The sequence below is a fragment of the Dysidea avara genome, chromosome 3 (assembly GCF_963678975.1).
Source record: "Dysidea avara chromosome 3, odDysAvar1.4, whole genome shotgun sequence".
Classification (NCBI taxonomy): domain Eukaryota; kingdom Metazoa; phylum Porifera; class Demospongiae; order Dictyoceratida; family Dysideidae; genus Dysidea; species Dysidea avara.
The window spans coordinates 20551428-20567169 of NC_089274.1; the positions used below are offsets into that span (position 1 = coordinate 20551428).

Genomic DNA, 15742 nt, shown 5'->3' on the forward strand with positions numbered 1-15742 from the left:
TGGGCTATACCTATTGAATTGTGTGTACTGCACAAACAAATAATTTCACAGTATAACATAGTCAGACCCTTATTCTCTGCATAGTGCTTACCAATCTGAAAGGTACTTATATGTATATAATCTTTACCTCCAATTGATAAGGAGAAATAGGGGTCTGGCAAACTCTGGTTATGCAAGACTAGGGTCAACAGGTCAACAAGTTGTAGAAAAAAATTTGTGCAAACTGGCCCAGTGTTGGTATAAACTATAAAACAAGTGACCAAACTAACTTGCAATGATCAACATGTGATTTGTGTACTGCACTCAGTGCATTGGAAAACTCAGTTTGTACATTCAACATAGAATCAATAATCAATTAAGTATGCATGGTCTTATCCCCCCTAAAGCCTTGATGCTAGGTGGAATAAAGTGTAGACTACACAGATATGCTGTAAACAGTTTTGTTTGTTGTCTTCTTTGACAAAGTGTTCACACACTGATAACACATAGCTGCAACATTGTGTTCTGATTATGTCCTTAACAAGCTATTGGCTGTAGCTGAGGCAGCCCTGCCCAGGTCACACATTGCCTTGGTATTTGTCATCATTAACACTTAGTGCCTTCCCATGATATATTGGATCAAGTGAAGCTAACACAACTTGGTACACACAGATAACACTAATAGGACATACAGTTCCTTATAATGATACCTTTTTGTTGATGTTTTGTAAGTTCACATATTTAACTCCCATTAGAATCATCTGATGTGGCTGAATTTCTATCGATTCTCCATCACGACTGTAGAACACTGTGTCTAGTCTACTGCTTAGTATGGAAATGGCAGGAAATGATAGTATAATAATTGGTGGCACTTTCAATCCACTCTCTGGATGCTCAATGCTGGCTACTACAGGGAAGGAGGGGTCCATAGCTAGTAACAGTTTACGTAGTATATCAGTATTTATATAGAGTTGGTAATGTGTCCAGATGACCCATTTGTACTCGTTGTTCAGCGTAGCATTATCCACACTTCTCAGTGTCTCCAGAATCAGTTCAGCATAAGTTGGGTCTTTCGTCCTGTTCAGGTATACCATGTTCAGTTTACTGTTGGAATATTTCAAGTCCAAGTTGGTGTGTACAATTTGTTTAGCTAGCTCACTACCCCAGGTCATGCTGATAGCCTTCACTTGTGTTGTAGCCACATCTGCTGTGTTAGGGATGCTTATCAACCCCAGTGAGAGCCATTTTGAATTCAATTCTTCAGTAACAAATTGTGGACGCTGCAACGGTTTGTTCTTGTCTTCGTTTGCCGCGTTATCCACGTGGCTTCCCGCGGCTTGCATCGCCTGGTCAGCTTGCGGCACCTGTCCCGCCACGTACATGACTAAAGCTACGTGAGGCCTGAACAGTAGTTCGCTGCTTAGTTGTAGTATCACTCCGACGAATACGCTGAACAGAAATACCACGAGTATTGCTACACCCGGTGGAAGGCGCTTCAACACATGTTGTTTAGTCCTGCTGATTTTAATGCCATCCTCGATCGGAAGATAATCGTCTCCTTCGCTAACACTACTCATAGCTACACGTTCTAAAATGTTCTAAGTGACTTTACTTTTCGTAGAGTCTAATGGAATGCGACAAGATACCGACATTCTGGAAAAGGCTTCAGCAGGTTTAAGGATTCTTTGTTTTTATTATACCTTCTTAGACGGTCAAACAGAATCAGAGAAATATAGTTAATTTATAGCTAGTGTAGTAATGAAGTCGTTAGTAGTAGTTGAGATGAGTAGAACGAGCAGATCGGTCAATAGAGCCCCGCCTCGTCTCGCTATTGTTGCGATAGCTTGTGGATTTTTACTTGGATTTTATCTGCCAGAGTTTATTGGAGTTACAGTGCAGATAAAGTTGCAGGCGTTTCCAGTTCTGCTAACTCAGTACTTGTATAATGCGCCTAACGAGACGAAGAACAGAGAGTTTCTCTACGTCGGAGTAGTAGCCGCCGAGCATTTGTTGCCGACGCGCGCTCACGCCGTCCACACAACATGGGGAGCACATGCCAGTAAGCTAACTTTTTTCTCTATGCTGTCCCCTGGAAACAACTACCCTGAAAAAGCTGGATTGGACGTGGTGGCCTTGCCGGGAGTGGATGATACGTACCCACCGCAGAAGAAAGTGTTCATGATGTTGAAATACATGCACGACAATTTCATCGATGATTATGATTGGTTTATGCGTGCTGACGATGACGTTTACCTGCGTGTTGACAAGTTAATGAAGTTCCTGAGTCGCTTCAATGCTTCTGAGGGCCTTTACATAGGCCAGCCAGGTATGGGGAAGAAGGAAGATTTGGCAAGAATCAAGTTGAAGGAAGATGAGCATTACTGCATGGGTGGACCTGGAATAATATATTCTCGTGGTGCCCTGAAGAGGCTCGTACCACACATTGAGGACTGTATGAAAAATGTAGTGGTGTCTTACAATGAGGATGTGGAAGTTGGCCGCTGTATGATCCGTAAAGCAAAGATACAATGCACCTGGTCCTTTGAAGTAAGTATTATAGTGTAACTAAAATAGCTTGTATGCATGCACCGTATAGCTATATAGCTATACATATATAGTGTGTGTATTAGCCAGTTGTATTGTTTTTAACAGATGAGAGACTTGTTCTTTGCTGATTACTCTCATGGAAAGATGTTCGCTGGACCACAACTTTATTCCGACAAGCGACTAAAGAATGTCATTACAGTGCATTCGTTCAAGAAGCCTGACGCCATGTTTCACATACACAAGTTCTTCACTGAGATGCAGTACAATGAGACAGTACAAGAATTAACTAGTCTAAAGGAGAGACAAAATCGTGTGAGCAAGTCGATGTCTCCAGACATGATGTTGTCTGTGGTGGGGAGAGCAATACGCAAAGATGATGTGACTATTAAAGTGAACTCCCCATACAAGCCATCAAATGGTCACGATGTTGTAGTATACAGGTCTATATCCTCACAAGGAGTATATGAGCTATCATCCACCCTTCCTACTAGACCAGCTCTTGGTGGAGACCTACAAACTATTGAAGTCATAGCACAAAATGCAGTGCTACTGCTCAAGAAGCAAACTAGAGTACAATATAAAATTATGGACATCCCCAGTGCTTATTACAGAGTGGACATGTCTAGAGGAGTTGACTACACAATATTTACTGTACTCTACAATCAACAAACCAGAACCAACAGTACTTATCGATTGGAGTATGTAAAACCTTTTATTGATCCTGTGTTAGTCAACGTTGCTAAACTGGATTATCACACAAAGCCATTCAGAATCAACATTTTATTGTTCCTTGATGCATGCCAGCCAGCGTCACAGACTTATTCAAAATTTGCTGGTCATTATCGCAGGCTCTATCCTTCACTCACCGACCACATTCACCTCTCCTTTGTACTATACAGTGGATCAGACTGTGAAGATGACAAGAGAACTCAGTTAGCTGAAGAAATCACAGAGATGCAGTTATTGTATGTTAGCCCGAAACTGCTCACAATGGATCAAGGATCTCTCTTCTCCACTGTGTTTGGAATAACCAGTCTCACCGCTGAAACAATGACTAACGACACTGAGTCCTACTTCCTTCCCGATGATTTGCTAGTTATAATGCACCCACAGTACAGCTTTAATAAAGCTTTTGTTGATAATTGTCTGCTCCAGACAAGGAAAAGCCATAGCGCCTATTTTCCTGTTCCAGTTGAGTCTAAAGAACCCAGCAATGTACTGCACAACAATTATGACGTGTTCTGCATATTTTACAAAGACTTAGAGCACACCAAGTCCATCACTGACATGTACCCCATTGCCAGCCAACAATCAGACTCATTTCAACTGTACAATGCCGTTGTGGCATCTGGACTACCATCAATACGAACTATTGACTCTAACTTGTTAGCTAATGACTAGTCTATACACTAACAACTAGATAATTTTTAACCTGTATACAACACAGTCATGTGTATAAATATGAAATTTTATTAATCAACTATCATACAGTACCACTGAGGGTCATGCAGTTAATAGTTATGTGGCCTTCAAGTCAATAAAGTTTATAAACACTGAGTGGCATTCACAAAACTTCAGTGGTGCATTTTGATTACCGAACCCTGACGGTACTTCCACAGTAAAAGATTGTTTAAGTAATAGGGAACACAGAACTATGTATATGTGAAAATTATTGGTTCTAGTGATGCATGATGAGGTAAAACTCGTACAAAAGTCTATTACCAAATGCACAAGAGAACATATAGCATGACTTCATGTGCTATTATTCTGAAGGTGGTTTTGCCACACAGGGTGTGAAATGTGTATAACAGTTATTAACTGACCGGACACTCGAGGAAGTCAGCTGCATGGTAGCTATTAGCGGCTTCAACTTTCTTAGTTTACAATGTAGTCAGTTTTCAGTGCACCTGCAGTATATGCCTTACATAGTTGTTGTGTGAAATGTGATTCTTTGTTACCACACCTGGCGTATAATATTATATATTTGAATGGTTTCTATTCTAGTAATAGTAGTCATGGATACTTTGTGGACGTCCATAGAGAATGCTAGCAACACATTCTGGTCCAGTTTGGAAACATTCTTGGGTGCTAATGAGTCATCACTCTGGCCTAATGGAGCTTACTCTCAGTGGGACCAAATAGTGTACTTTGTAGAGGCAGTAAGTACCCCCCCCTCCCCCCCTCCATCCTTACTGTGTTGTATTGTGTGTTAGGTGGAGTGGACAGAACCGTGGATCATCATCTTAATGGTGTTCCATTTGTTGACATTTGTTACCATTATTCTCAGCTGGGGACATTTCAACATACAAGCTGTCATCCTAGTGCTATTAGGTAAGTGTTATAAAGGGTTCATAACATCTTGTAAATATTTTGAATTACAATGAAACCCCTTCAAATTAATGTAAACACTTGTCTATGGTCTCATTTCTATATACACATTTAGAGCCCCAAAATCAGGACACCTCACTTAAGAGGGTACTTCAGTATTACCAGCATGGTTTTAAGTGTCCACAATAGATGGGATATGGTGTATGTATTCATTATAGTGAAGCAATTGTTGTTTGATGGAGGAAGTTTACAGCAGGTGTGTGTGTGTGTGTGTGACATGTTACTATTCCATCCTACAGCCCTTACATGTGCTGGCAGTGAGTGGATCAACAGATTTGCAGCTGATAACTACCGGTAATTAACCTTATAATATTACAACTGTGATAAAGAAATTTACGGTTTTGTGACCAACCACATTTGTGCATAAGCATGATCACAAGATTTCCTGTGAAGTTCCATATCATAGCACTTATCTACTGTGAAGAATGAGCCTGTGTTATTGAGTGTGAAGACTGGTGTGGTCATTAAATATTTGTAAAGTAGTCCACTTATATGGTCTTAACAAAGTTAACAGCACAACTTTTGACTGGTGTAAACCATTAACACTGAAACTCCATAAAATTAATGTGATCTTATCTTTACTATGTGCAGCAGAACAACCACCGGGGTGGGGAAAACTGTAACTATTTACTCATTACATTTATCCCACATAACTATTTAGTTACTTTATGTGCAAGTGAACGACTAGTTACTATCTGAATTTTCATATTAGATTTCATAAATTTTTTTGACTATTGTACTCAGATATATCTACCTCACCAAGGGGAAGAATGGAACTGGGTGTTGTATATATTGTGTTTATGCATGCCCCCAAATTATTAATTACTTGCAAGCAAATTTATGACCATTTCACATCAATTTCTGCTATGTCCTTCCCATCAAATCAACCCACTCAATTTGGCTGATGCTATTACAGTTTTGATAGTAATGACTCTCATCACAACATGATTAGTAGTTACTTGGCTCTTTAGGCTTGGCTTGGCTTTCTATAGAGATGTAGGGTGGAAGAGGGGTGCCATGCAATGAACTGGCATAGTTAGGAATAACTAGTTATATATTAGTACTTTTGAAGTATTTAATGTATTACATCACTTGTATCTAATAGTTACTGAAACAATCAAGAGTTCATGAACTCTTGATGCAATCTTGTAGAAATTTGTTGTGTTGTGCTGCTGTGTATAACTCTTAGTACAGTCATGTATATATGACTATGGTATATTGTAGAAGATTATTACATAATGATTCATGACGACCACAACCAGTAGAATTATATAGTTTGCTAATGACTTAATTGATTTCCAAGCATCTCAAGTGATACACACTGTTTAGTGTAGCACACACACCCCAAATCCTAGTAAATTATACCAAGAGTTAATAATAAGAGAGTATACCATATGGCAAGTGATAGGGTGATACTTTCAAAGTTCTGAATCAATAACTAGATGTTATACACCTCTGATGAACTTTTTAAATGCAGCTACTTAGTTAAGATTCCATAGAATCAGTATAATAATAATTAATGTACATAGTCTGAATGGATTCTGTTTGGCAGATTATTCACCAACACACAGTACTTTGACTCTTCTGGATTCTTCATATTTGTAATACTTGCAGTACCAATCATCTTCAACTGCTTCATAATCATCGTGAGTTGTGTCTATGTTGTATGGGTTATGCTAATCAATACTTTCCAGGTTTCATGGCTTCACATGGCATGGAAAATGATGGTGAAAGTAGCAGTTCTGAAGAAGAAGGCTTCTGAAAGGAGAAGCACTAAACAGCAGCAAAGGAAGGAAGCCAAGAAGACCAAATGACATTCAATAACTCAAAATATCACACAGGTGTTCATGTGAGATTGTGTTTAAGCAATCTGGTCTGCAGTGATACAGGGTGGTCTTGTGATAAGTACTTAGCCTTTAGCTGTTCAAACTTGCTCCACCGAGCGACATCTTGTCTAATCTGTGAGTTAGAAACAGTGACAATAGGTTGTTGTAATGAGGACACTTCCCTGGAGTGTTGTGGTGTGTTATAGTGCACAGGTATGCTATCATAGCTAATCTGAGCAAGTGGTGTGTTAGTGTAGCTAGCATGACTGACTATTGGATAAGGCAAAACTTCTCTGCCAAGTTGTATATCATTACATTTTACTGGTGTGCTAGTGTAGCTAGCCTGGGTGAGTGGTGTGCTGGTATAGCTGGCTTGAGTGACTATTTCTCTGGTGAGAATAGATTGGTACGTAGACTTTACTGGTGTGCTAGTGAGGCTAGTTTGACTAGCTGGTATACTGGTATCATGAATCACTGAGGAATGAGATTCTCTAGTATGTTTGAATGGGTGGTGTGGTGGGTTAGTGGGATGAGTATCCTGAGTGATATCCTGAGTGGTCAGTGTAATATCAGACGCCACATACGGTGTGCTACTGGTGACATGCTTTCGTTTCTTCTTGTGATGTTTGTTGGTAGTTGCATCTTTATTCTTCATTAAATTATGTTTAGTGGTCTCCATGGTGATAGTCTTAATGGTGGGTGGTACAGGGTTGTGGTCTACTGATGATAATGAACTAAATGAGTCAACTAATTCTTGACTAGGAGATCTCTCCATATAACGTACACCAGGTCGAGAAGTGGCAGGTGATTCTGTCTGAGTACTAATCGTCTTCACTTTCTTTTTCTTGCTCTTACTATAACTGGTTTGTTTCAAGCAATCAGTTCCACTGCTGTGTGGTTGTGTGCTTGTTATAAAGTGTGGAATACTGATAATATTTATATTACTGCCCCACGTGATCATGTCTTTCTGTAAATCCGGTTCTAGTTCCTTAGCAACCATCCAATATTGCTCGCGTACTTCATATATCAGACGCCTCCGCAATAAGTATCCACGAATGGTCGCCTGTTATTATTATAATAAAATTTTATCAGTTGAAACTACTGGGCTAACCTGTAAGTGCGTGACTAGTTTGCTGTCCATGGGGTCCAATCGCACCAAACAATTAGAATCCGCGCATTATTAAGAATACATTGCAATTAGTTGTGTAACTGTGCTATAGGAGTTAGTAGTGATGGCTGCTTTAGCATTAGACGCGCCGTGTGATCTTCCCTCTAGCTCTACTAGTGTTGTTAGTGATAGGCAATATGAGTGTAAGTAGATGTGCTGTGATGTGGAATGTGTTACTCCCTTTGTGTTAGTATATTGTATTAATTGTTGTTGTATATGTAACACTCCAGCATGGAAGAACGGCTAGTCCGGATGGTGCGAGTATAATTAACAATCAAACTATAACTCCCCATCCCTTGATCACTTTAGATAGTTACATACAATGTAGCACATCTGTGCATTATAAGTCCATCATTCTTACATTGCTTGTTTCCCGTCACTCAGTGGAACAAAACTGATGCGGGTGGGAGGTGATTATTGATTATTAATTATACATTAATCTTGTTATTTCAGTCTCTGACTGCTCTATTAAAGTATCTTGATCTTGAAGGCTGCCAGGTTTGTACACCTATGCACCTTGTGGAACAAGAGTGGAGGGACTTCCGTCCTACTAGTTTATATGTACAGCTAATGCATTTACCTTAAAGTTTAGTCACTCTGTGCCTCTTCCATCGTGAAATAGTGCATTCACGTGATCTATAATCAAATAGTTAAAATTTGGTGGAGCTACCTAAAAAGTGATGCGGGTGGTGATTAGTCTGGCAGCGCCCACCCGTTTGCTTTTAGAGTAAGGATCTGGTGACCGTAGCATATGGTACCTGTGCTACTACTACTATAGTGATAGAACCAATCAATTCGCAGTATCCAGTTTAAATAGGTATTAGTGACATAAAATGTGTAGTTTGCGCCATGAATAACACAATAACCATGGTGACCGAATTCGGAATAGTTGGAAAGCAGCTGATACTCTCCGAGTGAGACTCCAAGATACACATACCGTAAAGACTTACATTGAGAAGTATGAAGTTTTGTGCTTTCTTCGCCAAGTTACAACAGCCTGAACAGTTAATTTATTACGTTACACGCAATTTGAAACCACATTTGAATGGATGAATTTCATAATAACTAAAGTTGCCCCTAGCAACCTGAATTTTACAATATTTGTAGGGGTAAATGTCTATAGTAACATCTCCAAATTTTAAAAGGATAGCATATATGTGTCATGAGATATAGCATTTTAAAGTTTGTCATTTTTCCATACATTGTCTATGAGAGGAGGCAACAGTTGCCCAAAACAACAAATTCAATTAATGTCATTTCTCAATTTACCATTATTAGTAGCTGTGAATCTCACAATTAGCATCTCCAAATTTTAAAATAATGGAGTATATAGATCATGAGATATGATATTTTGAATTTGTGGTTTTCTCATACATTATCCATGTGATTGCCCAGAAGGGGCAACTGTTACCCTCTCCCATAGATAATGTATGGGAAAACTGCAAACTTTAAAATGTCATATCTCATGACCTATATATGCTACCCATTTAAAAATTGGAGATGTTACTTTTGACATTCCCACCTACAAAATACTATAAATTCAGGTTGTTAGGGGCAACAGTTTAAAATTCCTTATTATGAAATTCATCTATTCCGGTAGCACAAGTACCATATACTACGGTTACCAGACCTTTACTCTAAAAGTGAAGGGGCAAGCGCTGCCAGACTAGGTAGTGATGGGAAACAAGGAATTTAATAATGATGGCCTAATTAATTTTGCTTTGATTGCTACACAGTAATTACTAAAGCAAAAATAAATGCGCTGAGCATAGTCATTATAGAATCTATTTTGCAACTGAGAGTGAATTGTATTTAAGGTTACGGGATAGTGAGTGACTGTTGAACAAAATTTACGTAATTAAGGCGGTCTTAGTGTTGTGTTGTGCATTTTTACGAAAACAATTTCAGTAAACCAGGCGTGTGCCTGGTTTAACAACACAATTAGCAGCTGGCGCACCTGTAGGTGAATGAGTGGTTTTACAAAATCAGGACTGTCAAACAAGTTGTTAATATTTGTGTAAACAGACTACTAGTTTGGCTTCTTGTCTAGGTCCTGATGGAGCCATTTGTAAGAAATAATGTTTCTAGTGCTTGTGATATGAATTTAAAAATTAATTTTGCGACCACAGTATCTTGTTTTAGGCCATTTTGTTGCCATATTTCAGCAACTATACACATTATTCACAAATCCTATTGTCAGTCCCTCACAAGTGATGTTCTTCAAACCTTAGAATTGTTAGTAAGTTCTCATGATTCTTCATTGGTCTGATTTTTGGTTCATAGTTTTCACTAATTGGCTTGGGGACAACTCATGTTTCCGTGACAACATTTGAATTGCATGTCAATTAATGAGAAGTCAAGAATGCATAAATATTTGGTAACATTGGATTAAGTAAAATCAAAACCCTAAATCATGAAAAATGATTTATAGTGTACATGTAGGTTTGCGGTATCCCGTAACCCTAATAAAGTCGTCATGTGTGTGCCTTGCCTATTAAAATTTTCTGGCTACACTCCTAAGTAATATTTGAATGGCGTATGTATTATTAGAGTGTTTTCATTCCGCAAAAAGTACTCGATAAAGCAATATCCATTGTCACCTCCTTACATGACTAATAAGCTTTTGTGTCATGCATGCATTGGCCTTATGAATGTGACCATGGATGGGGGACTTGTCATTTTTATTACATCAATGTTTCTGACTCCTTGCTTTAAGTCTTCTCACAGGTCCCTATAGCTAGTGGGATAGCATTCACAGAATGTTGGAGAGAAAAGACAGGGTGTTTAGTTTAAGCCAGGCAAAGTTGACTACTTATTTTTCATCACCCACCTACATCACTTTTCACCCTGCCTTCACATTATTGATATAATTGATCATGTACACATTTCGATGTCTAGAATTTTCCCCTGCTTCAGGAAGGTGGTAAAGTGTAAGCACATTTAGAAAACCTTTCATAATCATTGTAGTGACAGATAGCCTACTGAAGCTGTGGTTTTAGAATAATGACAGGTAGCTCCAGGTTCCAGAAATTGGCCAAACAAGATCTAAATACCCTAATAGAGCAGTCACTTTAATACCAAACACATAATAAATTATGCTGAAATTCTTTCAATTTTCAGAGAGTCTCTGAAGGTGCATGCCCCAGATTGTCTAGATGTGTAATCACAATGGCATGCTTCCTTCCTAGGCCTATAGGGCCACATAATCTTTATTAGTTTCTTGTCCCTGCCCATGTTGCCATTTTTCTTACCTCATCAAGGATTTTTTTTTGTACCATTGGTGGCTGAATACAGCCATTCAGAGCGTCTTAAAGCTAGAGCAGTTGCATTCTGAGTCATGTGAGCCAGCTATCTTGTTAAAATATAAACCCGCCTGCATTGCTATTTTGAACTATCAGAAGATGATGTTTATGTGGCCTAATGCTGTGTAGCTAGGCCTAGTGTTGGGCAATATTGCATTTTCAGCAATCTAGATATTTGAAGCCAAATAATCTAGATTTTCAATTTAATCTCGATATTTGTAACATTGTGTAAGTGATAGTTGTAGCATGGTAAATAAGTAGCTAAAAAGGCTAACATGTTGACCTTTTCAGGGTTTAGCCAAGGATCATTTATTGGTAACAATGTTTCCTGAAACACTAAATAAACATTCTCAGGCTTCTGTAGATCCTTGGGCATACTGCCACCACCAGGAAGAAAACCAAAATAAGACCAGGCAGGTAATGTAGTGTTCCCTGGCTTTAAATAGATCTGGTAGCACTGTCTTCATCACGCTCGTTTTCACTACTGGCCATTTCACCTGCCACAAACTTACTGTTGGTTATTTCAGCTGCCATGCTCCCTTGTTCCTGACCTTTACACCTGCCACATGCTGACTACCAGCCATTACACCTGCCACCTGCCACAGTACACAACACAACAGCACATTAATTGAAACAATTTGAAAACCACTTGTAGACAAATTAAGTTGTTGGCGCCCCAGCTGTACCAATTAAAAAAATCGATGTTTGCTACATGACAAGTTGTAAAATCGATTTGTGACAAAGATCTAGATTAATTGAATAATCGATTAATCGCCCAACACTAGCTAGGCCCTGGAATCACAAAAAGTCTGGCCAGTCACCAGATTTCTGTAGCCACCCATGAACGAATAGTAAAAAAAAATGACTGCTGCAACATCAAAGTTGAGGAAGTGGCTGGTGAGAAACAGGTAGTCTACTGCCTGGCCTTAATAAAATTTAAAATGACCATTACGACTGATTAGCTGTGAAGTGGTTGTGTGTGTTTATTTTAATAATTTGTGTTATTCACTTGCTGTTATTCCTTCCAACAGACCTTGATCACACTGCAGATGTCCAGTAAGTAAATGTGACTGTTCTATTAGAATAATTTACTTGTTTATGTTTACCTTCTAGGTTGCATTCCTGTATCCTTTAGTATATTATCGGAGTATGTTGTTGTACTTAACCATGTGTATAGGGGGTGCCACATTATCAGAAGCATTTGAACAAGTTAGTGATGATGCTACTGTGTGTGTGCATGTGTACGTGATAGAGCATTATGTTGTAGGTTGCTATGGCAATGTTTGGCTACATGACGGAGATTGAAACAGTAGAGGCAACTTCAGTGGAAGAAGTTACTGCATCAGGTGACCTTGTTTGTAATTTACCATTTTAGCAGATTATTGTTGTTCTCAGAAACTAAATAATAGCAACCTAATTTTAGTGATTGAAGGATATTGCTAAATTTAAAATTTCACTTCCAATTTTAACACCTCCACAATTGCAATGGTACAGGCATGAACCAGCTCTTTCAAGGTAGAACAGTTGTGTTCTTGCTGGTGAGCCTGCAAATATAATTACAGTAATTTAATAACACAGCCAATACAGCTACTTTATGCAAAAATAAACTATTTAGTAATGGTACACTATAGTTACTATGTATGTATGTATGTGTAAATTTTTCTAGAGCTGTGATGCTTCAGCTCCCTGGGATAATATCAGCTTAAGCTGCCTATCCCAGTACGCAATCAATGATAAAAATGGTGGAATACCCAATGTAATTGCATAACTTACCAGTAGCACCTTGAAAAGACCATTCAGGCTGTCCTATCCATTCTATGTAATTGATAACTGACAAGGGCACTGGTTAGATTATTAATTTGTATACAGAGCTCCATTCAATAGAACACTGAGATTTGAACCTGATGCCAATGATCTGAATACTATTAGAGTATTTGATAGGTATGCTTTCTCAGTAGTCTCATTAGAGAATCTGTGCAGGTAACTTACCAACCAAATGACAAGCAGCCATTTGGTAACTTACCAACCAAATGACAACTGCAAGATAGTGTTATCATAACTGTCATATACATGCAAAATAGTAATTCTAATGTAGTAGTTGGCCATTCCACCTGCTTTACCATACGATAGGAAGTTTCGACAAAAGGAAAATTGTCATCATTAATACATGGAATTTCAACTGTGGTACCAAAGCCAAGAAAATGTAGCAAAAACTATAGAACTAAACTTACAAGCAACTAGAACTACTTAAAACTGCAAAACTTAACTTAAGTCTCTGGATACAGAGCACAGTGCCTGAGAACCATTCTGGCATTACAGTGACTGACAAGTATTGCCTCCTACTTTCGGGACAAACCATTTTTAACAGTTGAACGATCACCAAAGTGGCCGATAAAGCAAAAGCTGACCAAACATTTAATGACTCACAAACTAGAGAAATAAAATCACTTCCATAGTTGTTTACAGTTTCCAAATAGTGGTTATCTTTAGCCTCCTCACCAACAGCAGCCACCCCAGCCTGAGAAGCAGCAGAGGAAATAAAAGAAGACTGAGTGGTGCATCTGACAAATAGGTCAAAATAAGCTGGACAACCTAAAGAGAAATCAAGGTGGTAAATATCCCCAGAACAAGAATGGTCAGAAGAGATGTTCCCAAAGAACACATGGATATTCCTGGAGCATGGCATAATGTACAACAGTAACTATAGTATCATAATGTTGGGTGAGCCATGTGAACAACCAAGAAGATGGTCACTACAAAGAGGTGACAAGGAAAACAGAGGAACACCCAACTACAAGTGAAGAGCGATGACAAAGTCATGTGAAGAAAAGGCCATTGATGGTTGTGAGATTGCCTTAAGCCAGGTACAAGAATGGGAGACTGCACACAGATGTGCTTGATCTTGAATGGTTGAAGTGGTCAAAAGCTGTGTAAATAATTGATAATCCAGGGAAGCTTGTTGCAAAGGAAGATTTGATGAATCTACACTTCATCAGTATGATGACAATCATAGATCTAAACATGAGGGCACTTATGGACATTTGACGGATTAACATTTGATAAATTTAATTGATTCATCGAAATTTTCATTTGTCAAATCTTCCTGTCGTACGGTATAACTTTTTTAACCCTTTTTTTTTTTCAAGACTGCTTGCATCCTTTTCACAGCCTTGGCTATTTCAGAATGGATGGATGGTCAGCTACCTTTATTACTTGCTACAGTTATAAATAGAGTACACTGCTTACAAGTAAAGAGGTCATGGCTATGAGAGTGTTTAAACCAGAATGTACACAAGTAGAGTATCAACACATCACTTTGTTCTGCAGAATACAAAGGCTTAAAGTTTTATCAGTGAAAGTGCTAAAGTGAAATGATGATATAGTCTACAGAACAGAGTGAGGCTTTGATACTGTACTTCTGTTAGTGTGTTTATACAGGCTATACTGACACTCTCCCCCCCCCCCCCCCCCCCCATAAAAATATTGTGGACTCATGGTTATATATCCCCATATCTAGTTATATAAATATTCTGACTAATTGAACTTGAATTTAACAGAATTGTGTTATTGGTCAAATCATGAAATAGGTCAGAAAATTACTGAACATTGTATGGTAAGCTCCATTTTGTTTGGTTCTCAAATAATGGTTGTTTTATTAAGTTATCTACATATTTGTAAAGGCATTATTGTATAAACAATCCAAGTTGCACCTAACCGTACTGTAATACTCAAACATTGACATTAATTGCTGTGATTTAGCAACTGCTATGATTTCCTGTTGCAATCACAGACACCATATAACCCTTTTTGTGTTTATACAAAATAATGCATTATTACAAACTGACTCTTTCTGGAGTCTGTGCTTATAAAGCAGAAATAGTGATTATTGGTGTTTCAAATATCCATACCTACTGGGTTATTTGAGAATTTGAATTGCAATAGAATTAGTGGAAATAATTTATTAAACTCTTAAATATCAACTACCCTAACAAATCAATAGAAAGTTCCTGGTGTTAGGTCTTTCATTCTGGTTTGTTTACCCAATCAGGTGATGATCTGGAGTCATTGTTGTTCCACTTTTTGGATGAGTTTTTGTTCTTGTTCTCTGCTGACCCCTTCTTCATTCCCATGGTGAGCTGTTGTTATGGTTACTAGTCTGTATGTCCTCTTACAGCGCATCAAGATAACAGAATTCGATCAAGTCAACTTCAAGATCAAGGCTAGTGGTTATGGCGAGACATTTGACCTTAGTAAACACCCACAAGGGACAGAGGTCAAGGCTATCACATACTCTAACATGCAAATATACAATACTGTAGACAAACATGAGTGTTATGTTATTATTGATATCTAATGTATTCTATTTACATTGTTTATATTGCAAATGTCTGAAGTTGTTTTTTTTTAACACTCACAAAATAATAAGACCCAAGCTCTTAATATTGCATTGGACAGCACTTCTGAATAATCGTTTATAGTGTCGAATTATTCATTTGCTTTAACCCATTCAACGAACAATGTTTCAAATTTTA

General features: G+C 38.3%; 5 protein-coding genes across 7 annotated transcripts in view; 3 read left to right on the forward strand and 2 right to left on the reverse strand.

The window, feature by feature from the left end:
* LOC136250043 (chondroitin sulfate synthase 1-like) overlaps nt 1–1648 on the reverse strand; it is a 3615-nt gene extending 1967 nt beyond the window's left edge. The window contains exon 1 of the mRNA XM_066042199.1: nt 690–1648. Coding sequence (XP_065898271.1) covers nt 690–1556 — 867 coding nt within the window. The 5' untranslated portion in view covers nt 1557–1648. The remainder of the gene's footprint in view (nt 1–689) is intronic.
* The window catches only part of LOC136250067 (transmembrane protein 18-like), an 8649-nt gene extending 1851 nt beyond the window's left edge, over nt 1–6798 (forward strand). For 2 of the 3 annotated variants that reach the window (XM_066042229.1, XM_066042228.1), the window contains 4 exons: nt 4531–4685; nt 4740–4857; nt 5154–5208; nt 6467–6798. In XM_066042229.1, the coding sequence (XP_065898301.1) occupies nt 4542–4685; nt 4740–4857; nt 5154–5208; nt 6467–6728 (579 nt within the window). In that variant the 5' untranslated portion in view covers nt 4531–4541 and the 3' untranslated portion in view covers nt 6729–6798. The remainder of the gene's footprint in view (nt 1–4530; nt 4686–4739; nt 4858–5153; nt 5209–6466) is intronic. The other variant, XM_066042230.1, reaches the window with a different exon arrangement.
* Nucleotides 50–4452, forward strand: LOC136250045 (chondroitin sulfate synthase 3-like). The gene is made up of 2 exons (XM_066042201.1): nt 50–2526; nt 2632–4452. The coding sequence occupies exons 1-2, from the start codon at nt 1738–1740 to the stop codon at nt 3925–3927; spliced, it is 2085 nt and encodes a 694-aa protein (XP_065898273.1). The 5' UTR covers nt 50–1737; the 3' UTR covers nt 3928–4452.
* Nucleotides 5985–7906, reverse strand: LOC136250059 (uncharacterized). The gene is made up of 2 exons (XM_066042219.1): nt 7852–7906; nt 5985–7803 (listed from the first exon to the last, which is right to left on the reverse strand). The coding sequence occupies exons 1-2, from the start codon at nt 7879–7881 to the stop codon at nt 6760–6762; spliced, it is 1074 nt and encodes a 357-aa protein (XP_065898291.1). The 5' UTR covers nt 7882–7906; the 3' UTR covers nt 5985–6759.
* On the forward strand, nt 7886–15637 carry LOC136250070 (protein archease-like). The gene is made up of 7 exons (XM_066042233.1): nt 7886–8051; nt 12242–12266; nt 12324–12334; nt 12388–12419; nt 12478–12556; nt 15259–15341; nt 15385–15637. The coding sequence occupies exons 1-7, from the start codon at nt 7973–7975 to the stop codon at nt 15562–15564; spliced, it is 489 nt and encodes a 162-aa protein (XP_065898305.1). The 5' UTR covers nt 7886–7972; the 3' UTR covers nt 15565–15637.
* The last annotated feature ends 105 nt before the right edge of the window (nt 15638–15742 follow it).